The sequence below is a fragment of the Vulpes vulpes genome, chromosome 1 (assembly GCF_048418805.1).
Source record: "Vulpes vulpes isolate BD-2025 chromosome 1, VulVul3, whole genome shotgun sequence".
Classification (NCBI taxonomy): Eukaryota; Metazoa; Chordata; class Mammalia; order Carnivora; family Canidae; genus Vulpes; species Vulpes vulpes.
The window spans coordinates 66,683,630-66,707,596 of NC_132780.1; the positions used below are offsets into that span (position 1 = coordinate 66,683,630).

Genomic DNA, 23,967 nt, shown 5'->3' on the forward strand with positions numbered 1-23,967 from the left:
TGGAGCGCTGGGTGTCATTCGCGTTGCCAGAGAGGAGGAACCAGGGACAGATACGCAGCTATCACGAGACCAGTAAGGAATGAGATGGTTTCTTGGTAAAGATGAAAAGGAATAAATAAACACTAGCCCTCCATCCAAATAACCAAGGGGCGTAAGGCACAGAAAGAGGTGCGGTCGCACCTCCTGGACTGTGAAGGCGCAGGGTCCCCTCTACGGGGACATGAATCTTTGCCTTGAATAAAATGTGTTTGCATCGTCAGCCCATCCATGTGGTTCAAAGCACACCCACCGTGAAAGGGAAAGCCCCCCCCCTGCATCCCTCCCCACCCTCCCGGGCCCCCAGTCGCGCCCCCCCCCGCCCCGTGGCCTGCAGTTCCTGGACACAGAGCAGCACGTGTGACTGCGCTCCCCCCTCTGCCTTCCCCTCTGAAAACAGCGCAGCCCTGCACCCTAACTCCCCAGCTGCTCCCCATGGGTGCCCCTTATAATTTAGAGCTGCTTCGTCTCCCATCTTCGAATGTGCAACATCCCCTCACGTTCGGGATGCCCCGCAATGCATGTACCCAGTTCCCACCGCAGGACATTAGGGGAAACGCATTTGGAATAAACACAAAGCTTAGCAAGGGATAACCTTTTGGGACTCAAAATCCTGAGAAGGGAGCCCGGCTGTTGCTGGAAGTTACCTGAGGGTGAGGACAAGGGAATAGCTCGGTTGAGGGCGCCGAGGACTTCAGGGCCTCGCGGGGTTTGAGCTGCAGGCCAGAGGCTCTGGTCAGGCTCGGCAGCCTCGTTTCATGGCTTAAACGAGGATATTTGAAATCGATGCCCCAAAGGGGAGAAGGAAGTAAATCAGTGCCACGTAGCCAGGACTTCCCTGCTCCTGTGAGCACCCCAGCACCCCCTCTCTGTCCTCCCTGCAGGGAGCGGTGTCCTGGCGGTCCTGCTCATAGCCTTATTTCTCGAGCCCATCAAAGATGCTCAACAGAAAAGCGGAGGAGAGAAGAAATCATCTTTCTGGTCCACCCTGCTGTCGACCTTCAAGCTCCTTCGAGACAAGCGCCTGCGCCTACTGGTGCTGCTGCCGATGTACAGCGGATTTGAGCAAGCCTTCCTCGCTGGCGACTACACCAGGGTACGTACGAGAGCACCCAACACCTGCGTTTGCGTGTCGCGGGGGCTGCTGGGGGCGCGCCAGGCCCTTCCCGGCCGTGGAGAGCAGAGTTTATGGTTCAGCATCTCAGCTTGAAGTGAAAACGTGAAACCCGTGAGTTACACCGAGTGACACTGGGATTCCTTCTCATGCTAGTTTTCAAATTGTGCATTTCAATCTGGAAATGGATGTGGCTCTGGGGCACTGTGGCCCTGTCTTTCTCTAGATGCCCGCCTGCCCACTTCGTGCATAGGGAAGGCCTCGTGGGGGCAGGCTGGCAGAGGGACACCTCTGCCGGGGCTGGCACATCAGGAACACAGGGCCACCATCCACCACTGTCCCTCGTGGCCGTGGCGTGCTCACCAAGATTCTGTTTCCACGGCTCTCTGCCCATGTGCTGTCCTTTCCTGAAGACCCTCCTAGGGTGCCATAGGAGGGACGCCATAAACTAGGCTGTTAGAGAGCAGAGATCCCCTTTCCAGAAAGTGCTACGTAGGACCTGGGGCAGCCAAGGGGCCACAGAGCCAGGACAAGTCCACTCCTCCAGGATTGTCCTTCCTTGACCAGGAAACGTCTCCCACTCCGTGCCTACCGCAGCTCCCTCCCCGGTAGACGTGCCACACTAGCAAGATGCCCAGTTAAATTCAAATTTCAGGTCGCCACCGACATCTTTTAGGACATGCACGCTCCGTGCAGGATTCGTGGGTCCTAGATTCTCTCCGGCAGCCCCTGCTCCCGGGACAGTCTTGCTGGAGGGTCTTGGAGTTCCAAAGACCAATGACAAAAATGACAAAACAGCCCTTTCGCATTTGGCCACGTCCCCTCCACGTGGAGTGGGACCTCAGCCACAGCCCCTGCTGTCCCAGAGCAGTGGGGCTTCCTGTCCAGCCTGCCCATCTGTGTGTCTGTCCTGATTCTTCCCGGGGACGGGAGCGGCCGGTGTGGTGTGAGGGCACTGGGTCCATGCAGAGGTCCGTGCCCTCTGTACCCCGCAGTCCCACGCAGGAGAACTCCTTTCTTCTTCTCTCTGCAGAGATTCCCTTCATTTTCTTCACATCTGCTTCTTTTCTATTAGGATTTTATTTTATTTGTAGAGCTCTTTCCGCTTCACAGCAAGGTTGACAAAAGGTGTCAGGAGCCCCATATGGCCCAGCCCCACACATGCACAGTCTCCCCCATTATAACGTCCCTCCCCAGAGGGGGCGTTGGTTCCAGCCGGTGAACTTGCCACGACACATCATCATCACCCCTGTGAGGGGTCACTCTGGGTGCTGTGCGGCCCCCGGGGGTTTGGACAGAAGTATCAGGACACACGTCCACTGTTGTGGGATCACACAGAATGGCTGCCTCAAGCATCCTCTGTGCTCCACCTGTTCCATTCATCCCTCCCACCTTCTGCTACCCGTCTGGTGTGCAGAACGGGAAATGACCAGCCCCACTAGGAATTGCTCAGATTAGCCCCTAATTCCTAAGGAGAGCGACGTAGGCAAAGGATGCGCAGGGACGCTTCTGTGCAGGTGTCCTTGGGGGTTCCTGCCCGGCATGAGCGTCTCCTCCTCCACCAGGTGCCGTGAGGCCACCATGAAGGTCTGGGCCCGTCCAGCACGTCGGCTGTCCCACGGCAGACCGCGTGTTAGTGTCAACCGTAACCCCCCATCCAGACCAACCCCCGGGCCCCGAGCCACCAGGTAACGACGCCCCCTGTGCTTCCTCCCGCAGTCCTACACCACCTGCGCCCTGGGCATCCAGTTCGTCGGCTACGTGATGATCTGCTTCTCCGCCACCAACTCGCTGTGCTCCGTGCTCTACGGGAGGCTGTCCCAGTACACGGGCAGAAAGGCCCTCTACGGGCTGGGTAGGCGACCCGTGGCCAGACTCGGGCGGGAATGGGGACCAAGGGGCGGGAGGAAGGCCATGCTCCGCTCAGGAGCGAGTGCATGGGGGCTGAGCGTGCATGCACCGCAGGGAGGCTTCCTGTAGGAGGTGACCCGCCCTCCTGCCTTCTACATTTTTTTATTTAAATTCAACTTGCCAACATATAGTAGAACACCCAGTGCTCATCCCATCGAGTACACGCGTCACCCTCTGTCTCTGTTGGGAAGAAAGAAGAAGCAGAGACAGGGTGAACAATGAGAAACGAGGGCATTGGCAACACAGTTACCCGGCCCCCCAGTCAGGGTCTGAGGTGTCTGCGGTGACGACACGGTGAGAAGGGAGAGCGATGAGCTGACCAGGGGCCATGTCACCCGCGTAGGTTTTCCCATCTTGTCCCTACGATCGCCCTGTGGCGTGGCCACTGCCCGCTTCACAGACACAGAAACCCAGGAACAGAGGAGTGTTGTGACAGGCCCGAGGCACACAGCGAAGGCCGCAGGCACCTCCCCTCTTCCCTGTCAGCAGCTGTTCTTGGGCTACATTGCAGTAATAGAGATCTCAGTGTCCATGGGAATCAGGCCAGAACTCATGAGCCACCGGGGTAGCATCAGGGGGGTGAGCTGGGTGCCTCTGCCCGCCCCTCCGTGCACCTCCGCACCTGCTGGGGAGCCTCAGGGAGAGGCTGGGGCGCTGCAACCCCCCTCCTTCTGTTACTCTGGGGTCTCCTCAGCTGGGGCACCATGACACTCCCTGCGGGGAGCAGGGCTCATCACCCCGAGCCCGGCCTGGATGGTGGGGGCCCAGGGGTCCGCAGAGGCTCACCCCCTGCCAAGCTGGAGTATTTCCAGGAGACACTGTTTACCTGTTGAAGCAAACAAAGGCTCCTTCACCATCGGGGGTCCCAGCCTCCTGGGGCTGCGCTCACATCCTGGTTTCTGCCCCCCCCCCCCCCCCCCCCGTGTGCACAGGTGCGGTGACCCACCTGTCTTGCATCATAGCCCTCTTGCTGTGGAAACCTCACCCCAACCAGCTGGCCGTGTTCTTCGTGTTTTCTGGCCTCTGGGGCGTGGCTGATGCCGTCTGGCAGACACAAAACAATGGTGAGTGTCCTGTCCCCGAGTCCCCTCTTGGGGGTCCCTACCTAGGCCAGCCGTGGACACGTGGTGGGCAGAGGGCCATGTGGTGGGGAAGTGTTGTGCCACCTGGTGACACTAGAGCAGGAGGCAAGAGGGGGATGAGGCTCTAGGTGCCAGCTTGGATTTGAGCGTTTCTTCAGTCCCACGATGCAAAAGGAGGGAATCACCTGCGGATACAACTTCCTTTCCTAAGAATGTCAGGTTCCTCGCGGCTTTCTGTTTGCGGAGTGTCCCTGAGCAGGGACGTGGCCATGTGCTGCGCGCTGGAACCATGGGGCTGGAGAGGCCTTCGAGGCCCCCCCGGCCCAATGGGGACAGAGGTGTGGGACCTCCACGTGGAAGAGCGAGCAGGTGCCTGTAACTGCAGCCGACTGGAGGCAGTGGGACGGGGCGTGCGGTGCCCTGGGAACTGAGCTGGGGGCGGTTGGGGCTTCGTCTGGGGTCAGGCCTGAGTCAGACCCTGGCTGGCTTTACCCCGGTGGGGCTGCAGTGTAGGAGGCCGGTGGCTGCGGGGGCACCCAGGGGAGGCCGGGGTGCTGGGAGGGAGGCTGCAAGGCTGACCCCATGGTGCAGAGTCCATGTCCGGTGAGGTCTGCTCCCTGGTTCACAGAGCTGTCTTCTCGCTGTTCCTCCTGGGGCAGGAGGGACATGGAGGTTATAAGGACACAAATCCAATTGAGGAGGACTCTGCCTCAAGACTAGATTGCCCCCAGAGACCCCATCGCCTCACGCTGTCACCTTGGGGTTAGGGTTCACCCTATGAATTTGGTGGACACAACTAATCTGGCCACAGCAGCTGGACATGCTGGGGGCACAGGCTGGGCTAGGTGCTGGGTGAGGTGGTGAGACTGGGGGCCTGACGGGGGCCCAGGCTGCCCAGGGAAGGCTCCGGCTCTGCTCAACATCGGTGCAAGCAACAGGAAAGGTGCAAGCAGGAAGAGACAAGGTCAGCCCACCGGGTTATGGGGGGACAAAGGGCTGCTGCACTAACTGTCCCCCTCATCCCTCGTCCTCCCTCATGTCCTGAGAGAAGATGAGACAGACCTGCAACGAGGCAGCCACAGCACAGAGCAGGAGAGGAGATGCAGGTGGAGGCAGAGCTCGGAGCAGGAAGCTGAGGGGCTGGTGGGTAGGTGGGACGTGTGGCTGCAGGCACAGTGTCCCCAGGATGGGGTTACAAAGGGCAGATGAGCAAAGGCAGAGAGATGACACTCAACACTGAGGCGTGGTTGTTGGTAGGGTTCACTGCTCTCCATGATTGCATTTGGGTTCAGAGTTAGGGACCATGCTAAGAATGGGGGAGGATGGCAAGCGGCCAGGGAAGGAGAAGGTAGGGGAGCTGAATGAGGACATGAGGACAAGGAATGAGGGGGCAGGATGACAGAGGGGTCACCGTTGGCCAGAGGAAGGCTGCCCTTTATATGCAGACCAAAGAGGGGAGTGGGGGTGAAGAGCCATGGGGGCCTTGTCACCATGGGGAGAGGAGTCAGCAGGGTTCCCACGGAGCGCCAGCCAGTGACAACATGACAGACGGCGTGACTGCGGTCACTGTGTGCCTGGTGCCGTCAGTCCTGGGGATTGTGCTCCCGAACTGAGCCTGCCAGCCGGGCAGCCAGTTAGGCAGTCTCTGGGGCAAACCAGGAGGGCAGAGCGTGCGTGAGCATGTGTAGAGCCCGAGACCCAGCCACCCACAAAACAGAGGACAGGAGGCTGTGACAGGGCACCAGCCAGCCTTACGGGATGCCACGTGACACGGAGGCCACCAGGGGTCAAACCACGGGTGGTGTCTACGGGCCGCAAGGCGCCCCAGGGACACGCAGTGGGAGAGACAAAGCAGAGGCGGGCAGGTGACGACAGCACAGGGGTCAGGGGGCCTGGCCCTGACAGCAGGGATGCACACACAATGCTGGGCTGCTGCACCTAAGGGTTCAGGGTAGGGTGCTGTCCACGGAGCAGCACCGTCCCACTAAGCCAGGGGCCACCATGGTTACCATGCAGCACAGAACAGCAGGGGTGGCCTGGGTTAGGGGCGAGGGGCCTAAGCCTAGGAGCAGAGGCCCAGTGGGAGGCCAAGGAGGCGGGGTGGGGATCAGAGCAGGCGCTTGGCTGCCCCCAGGGAGGCCTGCTGTGGGAGGCAGCAGTAGCCGAGCCACTGGGGTGTGTGGGGGGGCGCCTGTGTCCTCTGTGGGTCCTGCTCTCTGAGGTGAGACGAGCCATCACAGGGGGGTGTCAGAGACACCAGTAGAAGAGAGGCAGGAAGCAGGGGTGTGGGTGGCACACATACCAGAGGTGACTGATGGCTTCCATTTGGCAGGGGAGAATGAAAATGACAACCCTGAGTCCCCAGAGGCCCATCTGCCTGGGACAGGAAGGGGTGCTGGGGGCCCCAGGATTTGGCTCCAAAGAGAGCCTTGTCCCCAGGTGACATTGCCACCCAGCCCTGCTCTGGGAAACACGTGTGGGCTAAAAACTGGGTCAACCCAGGCCAACCCGGAGGCAACTCCAGGGCTGGAGGCCTGGCTGCTGACCCACACCCAGACCCCAGGGGTCCGGGCTCTGCAGCCTCCCCACCGCCTCAGCCATGCAGGTGGCTCTCATAAACCTCTGAGGCGTGTGCAAACATGTGTGCGATCAGGACCGTGATCGCAAGTGGTTGGAGCTAGGTCAGCACCTGGCAGGGCTGGGCTCGAAGTGTCACTCCAGTAGAAGTGCTGACCCCATGGAGGATTGGTAAAGACAAACGGACGTGAGCTCTGTAGACGGTCCCCAACTGTAAACCAGGGACAGGTCCCATCACACAGGTAGCATCACAAGACAATTTCTTTCAACCTCCGCATGCAGGTTGTCCCGAGCACCACACATGCACGTGTGTCCCGAGCACCACACATGCACGTGCCAGCTTGCCCCGGACAGCCGTAGCTGACACCTCTGAGCCCCTGGGAATTTTTCAAGTATTTACACATTACAAGTCAGGTAGGGGTCTGGGTAAGCGGCCGCATAATACCTGGTGCAGCAATCCCCTGGATGTTTCAGGCCACTGCAGCGAAAAGACTTGGCTTTCTCCCTCGCTGAGACACAGGAGTGATGGCTGTCACTCTCCTCATCTTGCCTAGGACAGAAGAGCCCATCAGGATTGTGCAGACGAGGTTAGGTGAGGTCCAGTGAACCCCCCTGGGACCGCTCTGCACCGTGCATGGCCTGAACGCACGGAATCAGGGGTGCTAAGTTAACATGGATTATCTCTTTTTGTAAAGACAAAAAGTAATTTTTTTTTCAAGGAAAACTCAGTTGTTGGGGAAAAGTGATCTTTGCATTATTTGAGGATTTCTTTTGCAGTCTGAGCTCACAGTCATCCTACCCCAACATTGAGCTGCATTTCAGTCACGGCATCCCCCGCAGGTAGACTGCACCAGGCTCCCTTCAAGCTTGCCACCGGCCGCGTGGCGCACCCACGGGGGCTTTGTATTTATGGAGGCTGCAAATGTTGGGGTAGCTGTTGCCACCTTGCCCTCCAAGAGCAGGCCTCCCCCATTTTTGTTTTTTTTAGATAGCGCAAGTTGGCTTCCTCGTCTTGTTCTCCCTGAACGTGTGTCTTTTTGAGAGAATACGCGAGGTGAGCCACGTCCTTTCCTAGCCAGTGAGGCTGAACACAACTCAGACCCTTCTCCCCGCCATCACCTCTCAATTGAAAACCTGGCTCAGAAGTGAACACGGTGCCACCCGAGCCACCCCAGCCCTCCTTCCTGCTGCGGGTTGTGCAACTGCTGCTCCACGATCCCCCGGGGCTCCCGCAGGCTTGGGGGCCACTGATCTGGGCCACTTGCTCTGGTCTGTTCATTCGCTCTGACAGTTCAGGGAAGCCGGGCGCCGTTGCCATGGCAACTGCGTTTGAGATTCAGAATGTCTGGTCTAAAAATACTCTTTTGCCCGGCTAGCTGCCAAAGGGACTGTTCCGGGTTGATAAACACAGAAAACCTGCCTCTCTTACGCGCCCGGTTCACATAACCTATCCTTCCCAAGCAAACGAGACGGCCTGATGACGTGTTCACACCCTCATGCAAGGACAGGAGTCAGCCTCTGGTCACTCCCACCGGTCCCTTCTTTATTGTGTTTTTTTTTTTGTTTTTTTTTTTAGCTTTTATTTATTTGTTTAAGAGAGAGTGAGTGAGCAAGAGAGAGCACAAGCAGGGGGAGGGACAGAGGGGGAGGGAGAAGCAGATGCCCCCACTAAGCAGGGAGCCTGATGCGGGGCTCGACCCCAGGACCCTGGGATCATGACCTGAGCCAAAGGCAGAGGCTTAACTTACTGAGCCACCCAGGGGCCTAAGGCTTCTTTTCTTTTTAAATAAACTTATTTTGGAGTAATTTGAGTTTACAGAAAAGTTACAAAGACAGTATAGAAAGTTCCCATATACCATTGACTTAGTTTCCTCTGATGTCAATATCTTACAAAACAGTGGTACATTTGTCAGAACTAAGAAATTAATGTTGGCACTTGACTCAACTAAACTTTTGACTTTATTTGGCTTTCTCCAGTTTTCCCATTTTGTGTGTCCCAGGGTCCCACCCAGAGTCCCACCCAGAATCCTACCCAGAATCCCACCCAGAATCCCACCTAGAATCCCACCCAGGGTCCACCCAGGGTCGCACCCAGAATCCCACCAGGAATCCCATCCAGGGCCCTACCCAGAATCCCACCCAGGGTCTCACCCAGTGCCCCACCCAGAATCCCACTCAGGGTCCACCCAGGGTCCCACCCAGGATCCCACCCAGAATCCCATCCGGGGTCCACCCAGGGTCCCACCCAGGATCCCACCTGGAATCCCATGCAGGTTCCACTGAGGGTCCCACCCGGTCCACGCAGGATCCCATCCAGAATCCCACCCAGGATCCCACCCAGTATCCCACCCAGGGTCCCATCTGGTCCCCATTACATTGAGTGGCCACACCTCCTTGGTCTGATCTGTGACCGTTTCTCTTATTTTTTGTTGTTCCTGACCTTGACAGTTCTGGAGAATACTGGTCAGGCATTTTAGAGACTGTCCCTAATTTGAGGTTGTCTGATGTTTCTCATGATTAGGCTGGAGTTATGAGTTTTCGGTAGGAAGACCCCAGAGTGAAGAGGGATCTCATCTTCTCTTCTCATCACATCGATCACTGACTCGATGATCGATCCCTGGTCAGCCTGGCATCTCCAGTGCAGAGTGCTGCTCTTCCCTTTCTACTGCCAATTTTGGGGAGCCAGCCATCATGTCTAGCCAACAATCAAGGGAGAAATAATTAATCTCCATCTGCTGAAGGAGGAGTCTGTATATCAATTATGTATAATTCCTTCATAAGGAATATTTGTCCCTTCTCCCCAGTTTATTTAGTGATTTATTTAACCACTTGTCTTCATCGCTATGGGCTCATGTATTCATCACATCCTTTAGGTCACAGTCCGGTTCTACGTTACTTACTTTGCTATTCTAATCATTCCAGCTTTGGTCATTGGGATCTTTCTGTTGGCACCTCTGTCCTTCTGACATACCCATCTATTACTGGTTTAGTACTTCCCAGCTTGCTGGCATTACAAACTATTCCAGATCCTTCTCCTGGGCCAACAGTACTATCAGCCATTTCTCCAAGGACCCTGGGTTCATTTTATTGGATAACAGTGTTAGAAAATAAGATTTGAGGGATCCCTGGGTGGCGCAGCGGTTTGGCGCCTGCCTTTGGCCCAGGGCGCAATCCTGGAGACCCGGATCGAATCCCACGTCAGGCTCCCAGTGCATGGAGCCTGCTTCTCCCTCTGCCTGTCTCTGCCTCTCTCTCTCTCTCTCTGTATGACTATCATAAATAAATAATAAAATAAAATAAAATAAAATAAAAAAGAAAATAAGATTTGAGTGCTGGGCATGCTCATAACATCTGAGATGCATCTGAGAGGATGAGGCTTCCAGGGGACAAAGCAAGGAGACCCACATGCACACACGTCTGACTATTTATTTATTTATTTATTTATTTATTTATGAGAGACACAGAGAGAAGTAGAGACACAGTCAGAGGGAGAAGCAGGCTCCATGCAGGGAGCCCGCTGTGGGACTCGATCCCAGGACCCCGGGATCACGCCCTGAGCTGAAGGCAGATGCTTAACCTCTGAGCCACCCAGGGATCCCTGTGTGTCTCTATTTCTGTATCTGCCTGTCTGTAGGTAAGTTAAGCGAAGATAGGTCCACACTGGGGTCCCCGACTCCTCTCCAGCACCACAGGTTCATTCTAGCCCTCCCTTTGCTGATCTGTGACTTCCTTCTCTGACAAGGAGAAACCCGGCTCCTACTGTGCACATCACATTGCTTATTTGTTCAAGCCTAGTCTACCTGTGAGGTGACTTCAGAATTGTTGAAATATTGTTTTATCTCGTTTCCTTTTCTCCTTAAGAGTATTTATTTTCTCTCCATTCTTCCCACCATATCCTTAAGCAACTGTTGGAATTTGACACAATTAATGTGTTGCTTTTTTTTTAAAGATTTTATTTATTTATTCATGATAGACACACACACACACACACACACACACACACACACACACAGAGGCAGAGACACACAGGCAGAGGGAGGAGCAGGCTCCATGCAGGGAGTCTGACATGGGACTCGATCCTGGGACTCCAGGATCATGCCGCTGGCGGAAGGCAGGCACTTAAACCGCTGAGCCACCCAGGCTGTCCAATGTGTTGCTTTCTTTATGTTAGGATTAAAATTGGATCCAGATTGTAATTTCCTGAAAAGGCGGACTCGGTAATTTATAATCATCACAATCTAAACTTAATCTTGAAATCTAAAGACATCAACCTATAGACCATTAACCACACATTAGCTTAAAGTTAGTGTTGCCATATTACTAGAAGTTATTACTAGAATATTCATGAAATTGGGGTGCGTTTGCTCTGGTACTGCACCTGCTAAGAGCACTGCTGCGCCTGTTGGCCACAGAACATAGAAACACCCACCGCTCATAGCCATAGTGTCTCAAACATGGATTTTCCTCACTAGCATCTCATTTATGGATCCAGTTTTAAGTGTCATACTCTAAAGAAAGACAAGACATCTTTATTTAGTCAGTTAATTTTTATTTAAATTCCAGTTGGGGGCAGCCCGGTTGGCTCAGCGGTTTAGCGCTGCCTTCAGCTCAGGGCATGATCCTGGAGACTTGGGATGGAGTCCCACGTCGGGCTCCCTGCATGGAGCCTGCTTCTCCCTCTGCCTGTGTCTGTGTCTCTCTGTGTCTCTCATGAGTAAATAAATAAAATCTTTTTTAAAAATAATAAATTCCAGTTAGTTAACATACAGGGTTACATTAACTTCAGGTGTACAATATAGTGATTCAGCACTTCCATACAACATCCGATGACCATCAAAAGTGCACTCCTTAATCCCCATCACCGATTAACCCTACCTCCCACCCCTGTCCCCTCTGGTAACCATCAGTGTGTTCTCTGTAGTTAAGAGTCAGCTTCTTAGTTTCTCTCTCTCTCTTTCTGTCTCTTATTTTCCTCTTTGCTTGTTGTCTGGTTTCTTAAATTTCACATATGAGTGAAATCATATAGTATTTGTCTTTCTCTGACTTATTTCAATTGGCGTTATCTTTTCTAGCTCCATCCATAGCATTGCAAATGGCAAGATTTTGGGGTGCCTGGGTGGCTCAGTTGGTTAAGCAACCAACTCTTGATTTTGTCTCAGATCATGATCTCAGGATTGTGAAATCAAGCCCCGCATGGGGCTCTGCACTAGGTATAGATCCTGCTTGAGATTCTCTCTCTCTCTCTTTCTCTGGCCCTCTTATCATTAACAAAATGCTGAGATTTCATTCTTTTTTATGACTGAATAATATTCCATTATATATAAACACCACCTCTTCTTCATTCATTCACCAGTCAGTGGGCAGTTGGGTTCCTTCCATAATTTGGCTATTGTAAATAATTTTACTACAAACATAGGGATGTATGTACCCCCCTTTGAATTAGTACTTTGTATTCTTTGGATAAATACCCAGTAATGCAATTGCTGGATCTTAGGGTAGCTCTATTTTTAACTTTTTGAGGAATCTCCATATTGTTTTCCAGAGCAGCTGCACCAGTCTGCATTCCCATCAACAGTGCACGAGGGTTCCCCTTTCTCCACATCCTCACCAACACCTGTTGTTTTATGTTGTTGATTTTAGCCATTCTGACAGGTGTGAGATGGTATCTCATCATAGTTTTGATTTGCAGTTCCTGATGATGGACGTCTTTTCATTTACCTGTTGGCTATCTGTAGAAAGACAAGAAATTTTTTAAATGATCTTAGGAGTTACTAAATCCTAGATCTTGTTATTAGACTTACAATGTCGGTGGACTTTTATTAAGGTGGGCACTTCTCAGACTCAGATCACATGGGCACTTTCTTCTGAGCCTTCCAAATGGTCTCTCATTTTCCCAAGAGCATGAATGTGGTTTATGATGTATATCTGATCTTACATATTTCTGATGTCCTCACCCTCCTGAGTTCCTCCCATGGTAGGCAGACAGCTGAGTAACCAAGTGCCAAGAACCTTCTGAGTGTTGAAATTTCTTTTTTTTTTTTTAAGATTTTATTTATTCATTAGAATACACAGAGAGGAGGGAGAAAGAGAGAGAGGCAGAGACACAGGCAGAGGGAGAAGCAGGCTCCACGCAGGGAGCCCAACGCGGGACTCGATCCTGGGTCCCCAGGATCACGCCCTGGGCTGAAGGCAGTGCTAAACCGCTGAGCCACCCAGGCTGCCCAGTGTTGAAATTTCTAAGCAGGGTTGCAGAGATCTTGCTGTTGGCCTCAAACCTTCCCCCCAGTGCTGGAGAGGCTCCCCTACCTTACATCCCTCCCCTGTGAAATTCAGGGAGGAGGCAAGGGGTAAAGGGCAAGAACAGGATGCAAGCTGGTAAAGGAATGTGTGAGGAAGTTCCATGTGGGCTCTCCCTCCCACAGCTGCCCATCCTGCAGGAAGGGCATTCCTAGCAAAATCCCTACATCTTTTCAGACTTCAGCTTCCTCCAGGAATAACAAGCTCTGGTCATGGCTCAGATGATGGCTGGTCCTCCTGGGGCTGGGGGCAGACAGAGGGCTCGCTGTCCATCCTTCCCGGTGCTACAGGAGTGATATCTTGGTTTACTCATTGTCTCATTCACGGGCAAACCTGGAACCTTTGCCTGCTTCGTTCTGCTCTGATTGCACATCCTGTGTTACCTCGACTCTCTCCCAGGGTGGGCTTTGGGTAATATAAATAGAAGGAAAGAAGAAGAATAAGCAGCTCTCTTCATGGTAGCTCCACAGGACATTGGCTTGGGGTTTTACCTACTGGTGCTACATTCATTAAGTCATTGTCCATCCACTGGTCCATGTGGTCATTCAATAGTTTCTTTTGCTGACACTTTGAGAGCACTGGAATTATTCTTGATAAGAATGGGACGCTTGGTGGGATGTCATCACGGAAAAATTAAATCATCACTTTTGATGATCATCGGATGTTGTATGGAAGTGTTGAATCACTATATTGTACACCTGAAATTAATATAACACTGTATGTTAACTAACTGAAGAATCACTGGCTGGAGGAGAGGGTCACTGGAGAAGCCCGCAAGGGTGCTTCACACAGGGCCTGCCACATGTGAAGGCACAAGGCACAGAAGTGGGTCAATGGGGCCATATTGAGGGGCATGCTCAACAATGACAGGCTGTGAGCTGGAGTGACAAGGTCAGGTCACAGAGGCACCTGCCCTCATGATGAGATGCTTGTTCTTCTACCCCATAGCCGGGCCAGATCACTGAAGACTTCTCTGTGTGGGAGTGACGTGACATATTTACATTTTACAAAGATTGTCCTAGCAGAAATGTGGGAGTAACATGGAGCAGGGTAAGATAAGAAAGGAGGAAATGGGTCAGTCTGGAGCTGTTGAGAGACAAGGCAGTGAACAGTCCAGATGGGACAGATGGGTCACACTGAGAGAGAATCCCAATGTTCGGAGCCCTAGTCCAGTGAATGGCCCATGAACTTCTTGAGAGCAGACATCGTGCCTTGTTCATGTCTGCAGAGCTCAGTACTGTGACTGCCATGTAGTAGGTAGACAGCCAGTGAGTGTTGGTAGAGGGATGAAGAGGACCTGAATCCAGCTTGTGTGACATGTGGGAAAGAGCTGGCTTTGTTTCTAGGCTGAAGAGGAGGTAAGAGAGTCAGGCTGAAGGTTCATCTCTGGAGAGGGGCTCCATAATGGAGTGAAGTCCCCCAAGGGGATGGAAGCAGAGTGAAGCCTCTGTGCAGGGCCCTTTCTGGGCTATGGTGGATGGAGCACACAAGGAGAGGTGTTCTTGGTGAAGAGGCAAGTCCGTTGGCTGGAGGGGAAGGTATGGTGGCTGGGGCAGCTCAGGAGAAGAGAGCAGGATGGGCCAGCACGGGGCACCAGCTGGGATGCTCAGCACGGTCCTGGGAATCAACACTTCTCTGCTGAATGCTTTCAGCTTCCTGGCTGTTAGCTCCCCTACACATGGGTCACCTCACTCAAGCCAGCAGACGGGGAGCTTGCAGTTATATCAAACATTTTACCATCTTACAAACTGGAACAGAAACCATTTACTTTCCTCTAGAAGCATTTATGAGACTGAACTAGCCTGCTAGGGCTGTCAACAGAGTACAACCAGATGGGCAGACATTCTTGTTCCTCGGAGCTCTGGAGGCGGGAGGTCCAAGATGTGGACAGGCTGGCCTCTGCTGAGGCCTCGCGTCTGAGTGTGTAGACAGCTGTCTTCTCCCTGTGTCCCCACATGGTCATCCTTCTATGCATATCTGTGCTGTGATCCCCTCTTCCTATAAGGACACCAGTCTTGGGATGAGAGCCCTCTCTAATGACCTCATTTACCTTAATCACCTCTTTAAAGGCCCCGTCTCCAAACATAGTCACATTCTGAGGTCCAGGGGTTAGGATTGCTTGTGTTTGTCTTTGCTTTTGGTCTCCAGTGAGGAGCCATGCCTCATCTGACACAGGTCAATCCTCTTAGCTCTACTTTACTTTTCTGTGCACTCACCCACCAAGTGATCGGCAGGCCTGAGCTCTCGCCAGTGCTAATATTGCTTGAGCTCTGTTTCTTTTATGTATGATGGTTCTTCGCTGCTAAAGAATGTCTCCAGACTTCCATAAACATGAAATAATTCTGCTTTTTTAAGAAGGACATGTTTCCTGATTTTGTCGAGAAAATTGGGGAGCGGGAAAGCTGCATTGTTTTCATCAATAATTGAAAAAAAAATCCTTTGAGGTTTTGTAGCAACATGTTCATGCCATGTCTCCTCTGCAGTTCTTTATGGTGTCCTGTTCGAGAAGAACAAGGAGGCTGCCTTTGCGAATTACCGCCTGTGGGAAGCGCTTGGGTTCGTCATTGCATTTGGATACAGCACATTTTTGTGCGTCTACATCAAACTCTACATCCTCCTGGGCGTCCTGAGTCTGACCATGCTGGCGTACGGGATTGTTGAGTACCTGGAGGCCAAGAACCAGGGCAGGCCAGTTGTTGCAGAACAGACAAAGCCAACAGAGGAGGCAGAAACAGAGACAGTCATGTGACGGTGACACACGCTGCAGCACAGGAACTCTGTCGGCAAGACAGCTCTACCTGAAGTGCCTCAGAGTTTATAGCTGCTTCCTCACAATGGTGTCAGCAATATTTAGCCATCCCGAAGACACAGCATAGTTACCTACCAAAATTTTTTCTATTCCAGCACGTTTTCAGTTCACCATGTCACCAGTGGAGATCGTGAGTGTGCAGGAAGGAATCCATAATCTCCGGCACAAAGGCAAAAAGTTGAGTGCATAATCAGCCAGTGGGAACTGGCTTAGGTAGAACCAACAACTTCCACCTGTTCATGTTGTACTCATCCTGCTTGTTGTTTGTAAGGGTCGGAAGGATGTAAAAATAACAAGTCTGACAGTACAATTTTATAATTGGGTAAACTGACATCCAGGCAAGTCAGCTGGCTCCCTCCCTGAGTCAGTGAGCGACAAAGCCAGACCAGAGTTTATGTCCCTTGAAATTTATAAACTACGAGTTTCTAAATAAATGCAACTATATTATCAACATTTCTCCCATTCAGATACTTTTATCCCAAATACTCACCTCACCCACACACAGCACAGGCATCAGATAAGGGAGCCAGCATGCTGTAGACTACAATCTGCAGGGCTGACAAGATGATAAGCCTGGACCCTGGGCGAATTTGTTACCTGTTACATGCACACCTTCTGATCAGAATCTACATCTACCAATAATCTATTCCCACCCTCGTCGTCTTCAGCCAGCTGCTAATGCTGGCCTCTGCCTCCTTCGGAGACGTCTTCCTTTCCCCGGAGCTCAGCACCCTCTGGCACCTCTGCTGGTGTCCCCGGGCTGTGTATCCCTTTCCCTCTTCATCGCATGGTGCCCACCTTTCATCCTCAGTCCTTGGTCTTCACCAAAACTTCTCCTTTTATGTCCCATGAATGTGGCCCTTCTGCACATTTCTGCACCTCCTACTTACCTATGGACAGCCCCCCTCTGACTCCAGCCTGCACCCCAGCCTGACACTCCTCCAGGCCTCTCAGCAAAGTTCTATCAGGTCAAACTTCTGTTTAAAACCTTTCGTGCCCTGACCCCTTCAACGAGGTGAGCTTTGTCCAGTCCCAAGGCCCACAGGAGGATGCCAGGCTCCTCTCCAGGACACTTTGCTCCAGACCTTTGCTCACAGGCTGCCTCCACCTTGACAACCTTCCTGCCCCCACACCAATGCACCCAGCTTATGTGAGCTGTCCTCACAAGCCGATGCAACTTACATTCTGTTGTATTTATTTTTTGTACGAGCATCTCCCTCAATTGAACATTTACCTTTGTAGTGTCGGGATACAATACCAGCAGGTACTTAGTGAATGTTCCATTCATGGTGAAGAAAGTCTGTCAATAATTCAAAGAATTCTTTTTTTTTTAATTTTTATTTATTTATGATAGTCACAGAGAGAGAGAGAGGCAGAGACACAGGCGGAGGAAGAAGCAGGCTCCATGCACCGGGAGCCCGATGTGGGATTCGATCCCGGGTCTCCAGGATCGCGCCCTGGGCCAAAGGCAGGCGCCAAACCGCTGCGCCACCCAGGGATCCCCTAATTCAAAGAATTCTTGACCCATTCCTTGGTCTATGAAATTCCAGCCAGACCCTGGCCCCCTCACCCCCTCCCTCATTCAATACTAGTTGAACCCATTATGCTGGTGATGTGGTGGGGACTCAGACACGGCCCTCCTACTGAGGAGATACACCGAATGAATAAAACTTTCAGGTGCTGTGAATTAATGTGTACATGACCTCTCCAATGTCACTCAGCCTCAACTAGATTTCCCCTCAAGTCCCCAGCTTCTCCTCCCTGTCTCCCAGGCCCAGCTGGCCCTCAGCGGCCTTCTTTCCCCGGTCTGTTGGACCAGGGGCAGGCCCTGTGGTTCCCCACCAACTGGTTCACCCACTCTTCCACTGCCTCTGTGTACCCATCACCTACTTCACATCTTCCTAATCTCTCCTCTACTCTGAACTGAGGGCCAGGCCTCCCTCTTGTGTCTCCATGTGAATCATTTCTGCTCTCCTAGGATCAAACAAAATTCCATAACTACTTGAGGTCTTCAATGATTTTGAAAAGTGAGTTTTTATGTTCTCTGAATCTCGTGTTGTGGTTTTCCCCTTTTCTGCCACTCACTGCAGGCTGCCTTGCATTGCATTTGCCTGTAAGGTACCTGACCATCTCCAAACAAGGAGTTTGGATTATTTCACAAAAAGTCAAAGTTCAATAGGTATTTGCATAGAAGGCCCTCGGTGAGGGGTAGATGACAAGCCTGGTCCCTCCAACTCGAGGTTTAGGATTTTGTACATCAACGACGTGTGTCTTCTGGATGCACATCAGGTTAAGATAGGCTGATTTGGAACTGATTTTGGTTACTCTCTCAGCTCAGAGCCTTTGAAAGTGAGGCAATCTCACTTCCTTAAGAATCCCTCATGTCTTCCAGAGAAGCCCTTGAAGAGTAGCCTGGAGATAATGGGCCAGATTTTCCTAACCCCACCAGGCATCTGCTGAGACACAGATGACACTGAGGAGTGTGCCCAGGTCAAAGATCTGGGAAAGGACCCTCAGGCTGAGAGCAGAGCCAGGAAGTATAAGCAAAGCCTCACAGAAACCTCTAGGGACACCTGTCCAAGCCAGCATCCAGCATCAGAGCCCAGACACAGGGGGATGCAAGTAATCCTGATATTTTACGTTATTTTATCTTATTTTGCTTTGTTTTTAATTTTTTTTTTTTTTGGAAGGCTGAGGAGGTGTCCTTGGTAACTGGTGACATTGACTATTTCCTGACCCAAGGGCAGCATGCTGTCGAGTGTTTAAGGGAGGGGGGATGGGCTGACCTGACAAACGGCAAAGGTTGGACTCTCAGTACCGGTGCTGGGGATGCTCGACCCTCCCTCCCTGAGGGGCCTGCCTGACGTGTTTAGACTCAAAGATGAGAATATAAGCAGAGGACCTGATCTTGGACTTTAGGCCCAAAGACCACCCTCACCTCAATACCGCGGGGACAGGGAAACAGTGCAGTATCTTCCAGTGTCCCCACAGCAAGGATATTGCTGCCTTGAAAAATTTCACTCAAGGTTAAGGGGGTCATCAGAGTTGGGGTCACATGCCTGAGCACATGATCCCGTTTGCTATGGTTGATGCTCACTGGAAAGTGTGCCAGACAACTCTGCTGCCAGGAGCCCAAGGCCCCTTGAGTGACAGGCGGCCTGTAGGTCAACCCTGATGCACACACAGGCTGCGGTCACTTGGGGAGCATTTGGCTGGTGCTAGTGGAGGTTCTTGGTGGGCAGCACTTGCCCATCTGCCCAACCAGCTGCTCGGCTGGGTGTCCTGGGTGTCCTGGCTCTCCCTGGAAGATCGTCTATGGCATGCGGGTCTTCTCTTTTCCCTTCATGCTTTGAATTTCTTGATGGGAAGAGTTTGTGAATATTCCCAGAAACCTGGTGCAGGGCTTGGACAGAGAACCCCCCATATATCTGGTCTCCTCTGCCTGGTCAGTGGGTGAAGGATGACAGATAGTGCTCATGGTCACACCAGTACTTCTGGCCTCGCCTGTGCTAGTGCGAAGCCGGAATTGTAGCAGAAAGTAAATGATTTAATCTTGCTGTTAGCATTCCTTCTATACAATCATCTCATTTCATAAGGAATCATTAAGACAAAGTGTTGTTGTGAAACACCATGAAGTGCTGTGTGCGATGCGGTGTCCATCCCTTGGATGAAGGTTAAAAAGACAGCACTTCCCAAGCGTCCCTGGCCTTCATGGAGTTATTACAAACCTTGATTGGGTTTGATCCAACAATCCTAACTCTCTTGACCCAACTCCAGGGCTCAGCAACAAACACATACTTCTGTTACTTGCTCAGAGTAATTAATAGGGGCAAGGCTTAAAAAAATCTATAATGTATGGATGTGTGTTACAATATATTATAAAAAAAAAAACTTCCTGAAAATTGGAGAGATAGCTGAAATAAAAATGCTAACTGTAGAAATAACATGTTAAAACCACCTAATAAAGAGCAATGTGTCAGAAATTTAGGCTTATGGCTACTGGAGAGTCCCTTCAATTTGCTAAAATGAGCCCAAGTCTACTGGCAGCCAAGGCAAAAAAAAAAAAAAAAAAAGAAAACACAGATTATATAATCATCAATCTTGGATGAAAGAAGCTTTGTCAGGGTTTTCAAAGAGAATCAGTTTCTAGGTCCTAACATGTAAAGGGATATACATGCGTGTCCCTGAATGAGGAACATAGGCAGGCACAGCCAACGGCTGATAGACGTCCAGGGTGGGGGGTGTTTTATGGCAGTTTGCTCACCGGGACCCTTGACAGAGGTGGGGCGTATAATGGAAATGGGGTCCTGTGCACACGTGGGGGAGGGGATCTAGGAGGCCCTGAGGGGGTAGGGAGGATGCTCAGGGATGGTTGGGTCACTCTGCTGCCTTCTACAGGACACTAGAATCTACTCCAGAGCCAGGGCCAAAGGCCTTCGAGGTCCTCCCCTCATCCTCACCCTGGCTGGTGAGGGCCTCCAGCCTGGGCTTCACATCTTGTGACAGCAGCACTCTGTCTGTCTGTCTGTGTGTCTTTTCTCCTCTTCTGAGAAAGACACCAAGCATATTGAGTGGGGGCCCACCCTACCCAGCCTCACTTCGTCTTAACTACATCCACAATGATCCTGTTTCCAAAAAAGCTCATATTCTGAGGTTTTGGGAAGGACACGAATTTGCAGAGGATGTTATTCACCCCAGTATGGAATTCACAAGAGAGAGGAGTGACATGATGTGCCTCAGTTTTTTTTTTAAATATATTTATTTATTTATTCATGAGAGACAACATAGAGAGGGGCAGAGGGAGAAACAGTCTTCCTGCAGGGATCCTGATCCAGGACTTGATTCCAGGACCCCGGGATCAGGACCTGGGCCGAAGGCAGATGCTCAACCTCCAACCATCCAGGTGTCCCGATATACCTTAATTTTAAAAGGCTCACTCTGGCTGTTGGCAAAGAAGACCTAGTCAATACAAGAGTAAGACAAAGAATTGTTATACTATGTCTTGGCAAATTGAATGCCAATAAAAATATATATATATACCAAAAAAAAAAAAAGACAAAGGATTAAAAGCCATTGAACTAGGAAGTTGTTGAATCTTTTGAGCAAGACAGGACAGCAGCTGGTAGCAAGGAGGCTCCCAGGGCTGTGAGTGGAAAAGGTGTGGAGGGCTCAGATGAGGGATGTGTTTGCAAGGCAGGGTCTATGAGATATGCTGAGGCAACAGGAAAAGTCCCCAAGTTTTGATCACCGAAGAACCAGAAAGGCCAAGTGGCCACTTACTTACACTGAGGAGCCTGCCAGAGGAGCAGGTTCCTGGAGCAGAAATCAAGAGCCTGGTGTTGGTATGTGAGGTCTGATGTTCTCAGACATCCAGGTGGCTCTGGTGAGTGGCAGTGGGACATCTGGGGCTGGAATCTGGGGATGTCTAGGGAGGGAGAGAAACTGGGATGTCAGCACCATAGAGAGGCTGTTAAAATCATGGCTCGGAAGGAGACTGACGGGGTGAGGGGGCCTGAAAAGCAAAGCCTTGCACCTTCCGGCTTTAGAGGTCAAGGCAAAGGGGAAGAGCCAGGAAGAAAGTGACCAGTGGGACAAACAAGGACCCCTGAGAGAGTGACACAGCAGAGTCCATTAGTGACAGTGTCCCAACAACAGGTCAGCTTTGGTGTCCACTGCTGGGGGATGTGATCAGATGATGGTGGGAAACAGATCGCTGGTTTGGCAAAACAATGTCACCTGTGTCTGTGGCCAGAGCAGCTCAGATGAAGGCCTGAACCAAGTGGCTCAACCAGAGAAGAGAAGTGAAGACGGGTGGAGGGATCTCCAGTCCTTTCCTGAGACTCTCTCTGGAAACGAAGCAGCAGCTGGAGACTGATGTGGGGGCCGAGGATTGTTACGCAGCTGAAATGTTGGGCATTAAGTTTATTCTAGTTCAAATTCCTTAGGTGATACTGATGAGAAACGCAGGAATAATTACCAAGGTTAATGACTCATCTGGGTCACAGAGCCGATTAGTTAAAGAAATGGGACAGAACTTGATTTCTTAACTCCCAGTTGTTTTTCTACTAAAAAGGGTAGCTGTTGAGAGACTCCAGATGTTATTCTTCAACTAAGATAGATGCACTTAATTTTTGCAGAACTTTCTTTTGAATTTTAAAATAAAGACAGGAAATGTACAATTATACAAGTACAGCTTGATAAAATTTCACAAACTGGATACAACCATATAACAAACACCCACAGCAGGAAACAGAACACCTGCCGCATGGAGCCCCATAGGGATCAATTTTATCTCTTCCTCTAAGGGCAACAACTTCCAAACCATGGATTCTTTGTTATACCTAACTATATGTATTTCTCTCTTGATTCCATGTTGATTGTAAAAGGATCATGTTTGTTAACGTCCTTCAAGGAGTACTGAAGTGATCATGGCAACCGATGAAAGTCCATTCTCAGTAAATATTCACCATCTTGCTACTGAACCAGGTGCTGTGCTAGGGGTAGTAGTTTCCAGGGAATCTTAATTGGAAAGTGTCAAGAGCTTGGTCCCTGCTTGGGAAGATCTGCAGGGGCAGGGAAGATTTCCAGGTTCCCGTAGATCATGCTCTTTTTCACATCGTTCTCCCTTGGGCTTGAAAGATGGAAAGATTCTTTCTCCATCAATCACATGGGGGATGAGTTTCAGTGCTCACTTGGTGGATAGGACTGAGGTATTAAAGAAAGTGAAAAGTCTACTTATTGGTTCAATGTTTCCTTAGACTCCGCCAAAGTTCTAGATTTAAACATCATAATGAACCCAGCTTATTCTAGATCTTATCAGAGGAGCTGAGTGTGTCCTGGTGCAAGGAACATTTGCACCTGAAGGTGAGACTCCATTGGCACCATCAACAGCGCACACTGCTGAGGTCCCAGAGCCTCAGATAGCAAGCCCCAAGCCCAGGGAAGAAGTGCAAGTGGTCCCAGCGGGGATGGGGTGCTCCTCTGGCTCCCTTCTCTGACCCCAAGGCCCAAAGTCCATGTGGTCAGCCACTAAGAGGCTCTCAGCTTCCCTTAGGCCTTCCATGTCAGAGGGGTACAGGATCCCACTGCAACACCATCCAAGGGAGAATTGAGCCCAGTGAGAAATTCAGAGACACCACCCATGGGAAGAATGTAGAAAAGACGTAGTTTGGGGAAATGAGTTTGCTCACGGTGTTTGTTTTGGACGAAGCCAACATGTTTCATCTAGTAAGTGCGCCCCGCATTGTCTTTACTGCTTGAGTTACCAGTAGTCTTGCAAGCTGACGTAAACATCTCGAACTGAAGGGGACAATTTTAAACGAATGAACGAATTCAGAATTTGTAGCTCTCTAAACTAGATGATTTCGGCCTAGAAATCCTAACTTGCGTCTGGATAGCCAACCCTGCGTCTGTGCATCACTTGAAATCACGGCCAACGCCACCGTCGTCGACGCTCGTGAAGACAGCTGGGGGAAGGGCTCCATCATTCTGTTTTTACATTATTTCCTGGCACATATGGCTGCAGGGTAACAGTAAATAATTAACAACGACTGAACACGTCAAACCAAAAAAGAAAAATGCCTGGTAGGCTGCAGACAATGAATTACTTTTACTCTTGGTTTGCTAATTAGGAAATCTGCGGTGTTTCCCTGCGCCTGGCACGGTGTAGCCCACGTCTCCGGCTGTTGTGTTGAGCAGTTTTATATATCACGTGAAGGAATTTATTGGTCCTGCAAGGGTGTAACAGTGTCTGTAATTAAATACTTGGCATTGAAACATTAAACATTAATCAACAGAGTAGTAAGATGCCGGAGCCTGAGTGAGTCAAGTACAAAGATCCCACGTAGAGGTGCCTCTACGCAGAAATGCTGGGCGGATTCTCTTGGTGTCGTCCCAAAGTCCACAGGTGGAGCGAGCAGGCCCCAGGGGACAGAATGAGAGTGTAGGGGCAGCGCACAGCCTCGAGGGAAGGACGGGGCCGACTGGGGTCCCAGGGGTACACTAGCTTAAAGGAACAATAAAGATTCATTTTGGAAACTCACCTGTTTTTCTGTGGAAATGACCTATTTTGAGATCCCACCAGGGAACAGCACGAGGAGATCCCAGGCAGCCCCCAGGGGAGCCCACCTGCATCTTCTCGC

At 51.3% G+C, this 23,967-nt stretch overlaps 1 protein-coding gene and 1 long non-coding RNA gene across 2 annotated transcripts in view; one reads left to right on the forward strand and one right to left on the reverse strand.

Moving 5' to 3' along the window:
- The window catches only part of UNC93A (unc-93 homolog A), a 37,540-nt gene extending 21,263 nt beyond the window's left edge, over positions 1 to 16,277 (forward strand). The window contains exons 6-9 of the mRNA XM_026015976.2: positions 921 to 1,132; positions 2,870 to 3,005; positions 3,994 to 4,125; positions 15,501 to 16,277. Coding sequence (XP_025871761.1) covers positions 921 to 1,132; positions 2,870 to 3,005; positions 3,994 to 4,125; positions 15,501 to 15,766 — 746 coding nt within the window. The 3' untranslated portion in view covers positions 15,767 to 16,277. The remainder of the gene's footprint in view (positions 1 to 920; positions 1,133 to 2,869; positions 3,006 to 3,993; positions 4,126 to 15,500) is intronic.
- Positions 16,278 to 20,488: 4,211 nt separating this feature from the next.
- Positions 20,489 to 21,674, reverse strand: LOC140595651 (uncharacterized). The gene is made up of 3 exons (XR_011997427.1): positions 21,563 to 21,674; positions 21,111 to 21,251; positions 20,489 to 20,785 (listed from the first exon to the last, which is right to left on the reverse strand). It is a non-coding gene; the product is annotated as an uncharacterized lncRNA (long non-coding RNA).
- Between the last annotated feature and the right edge of the window lie 2,293 nt (positions 21,675 to 23,967).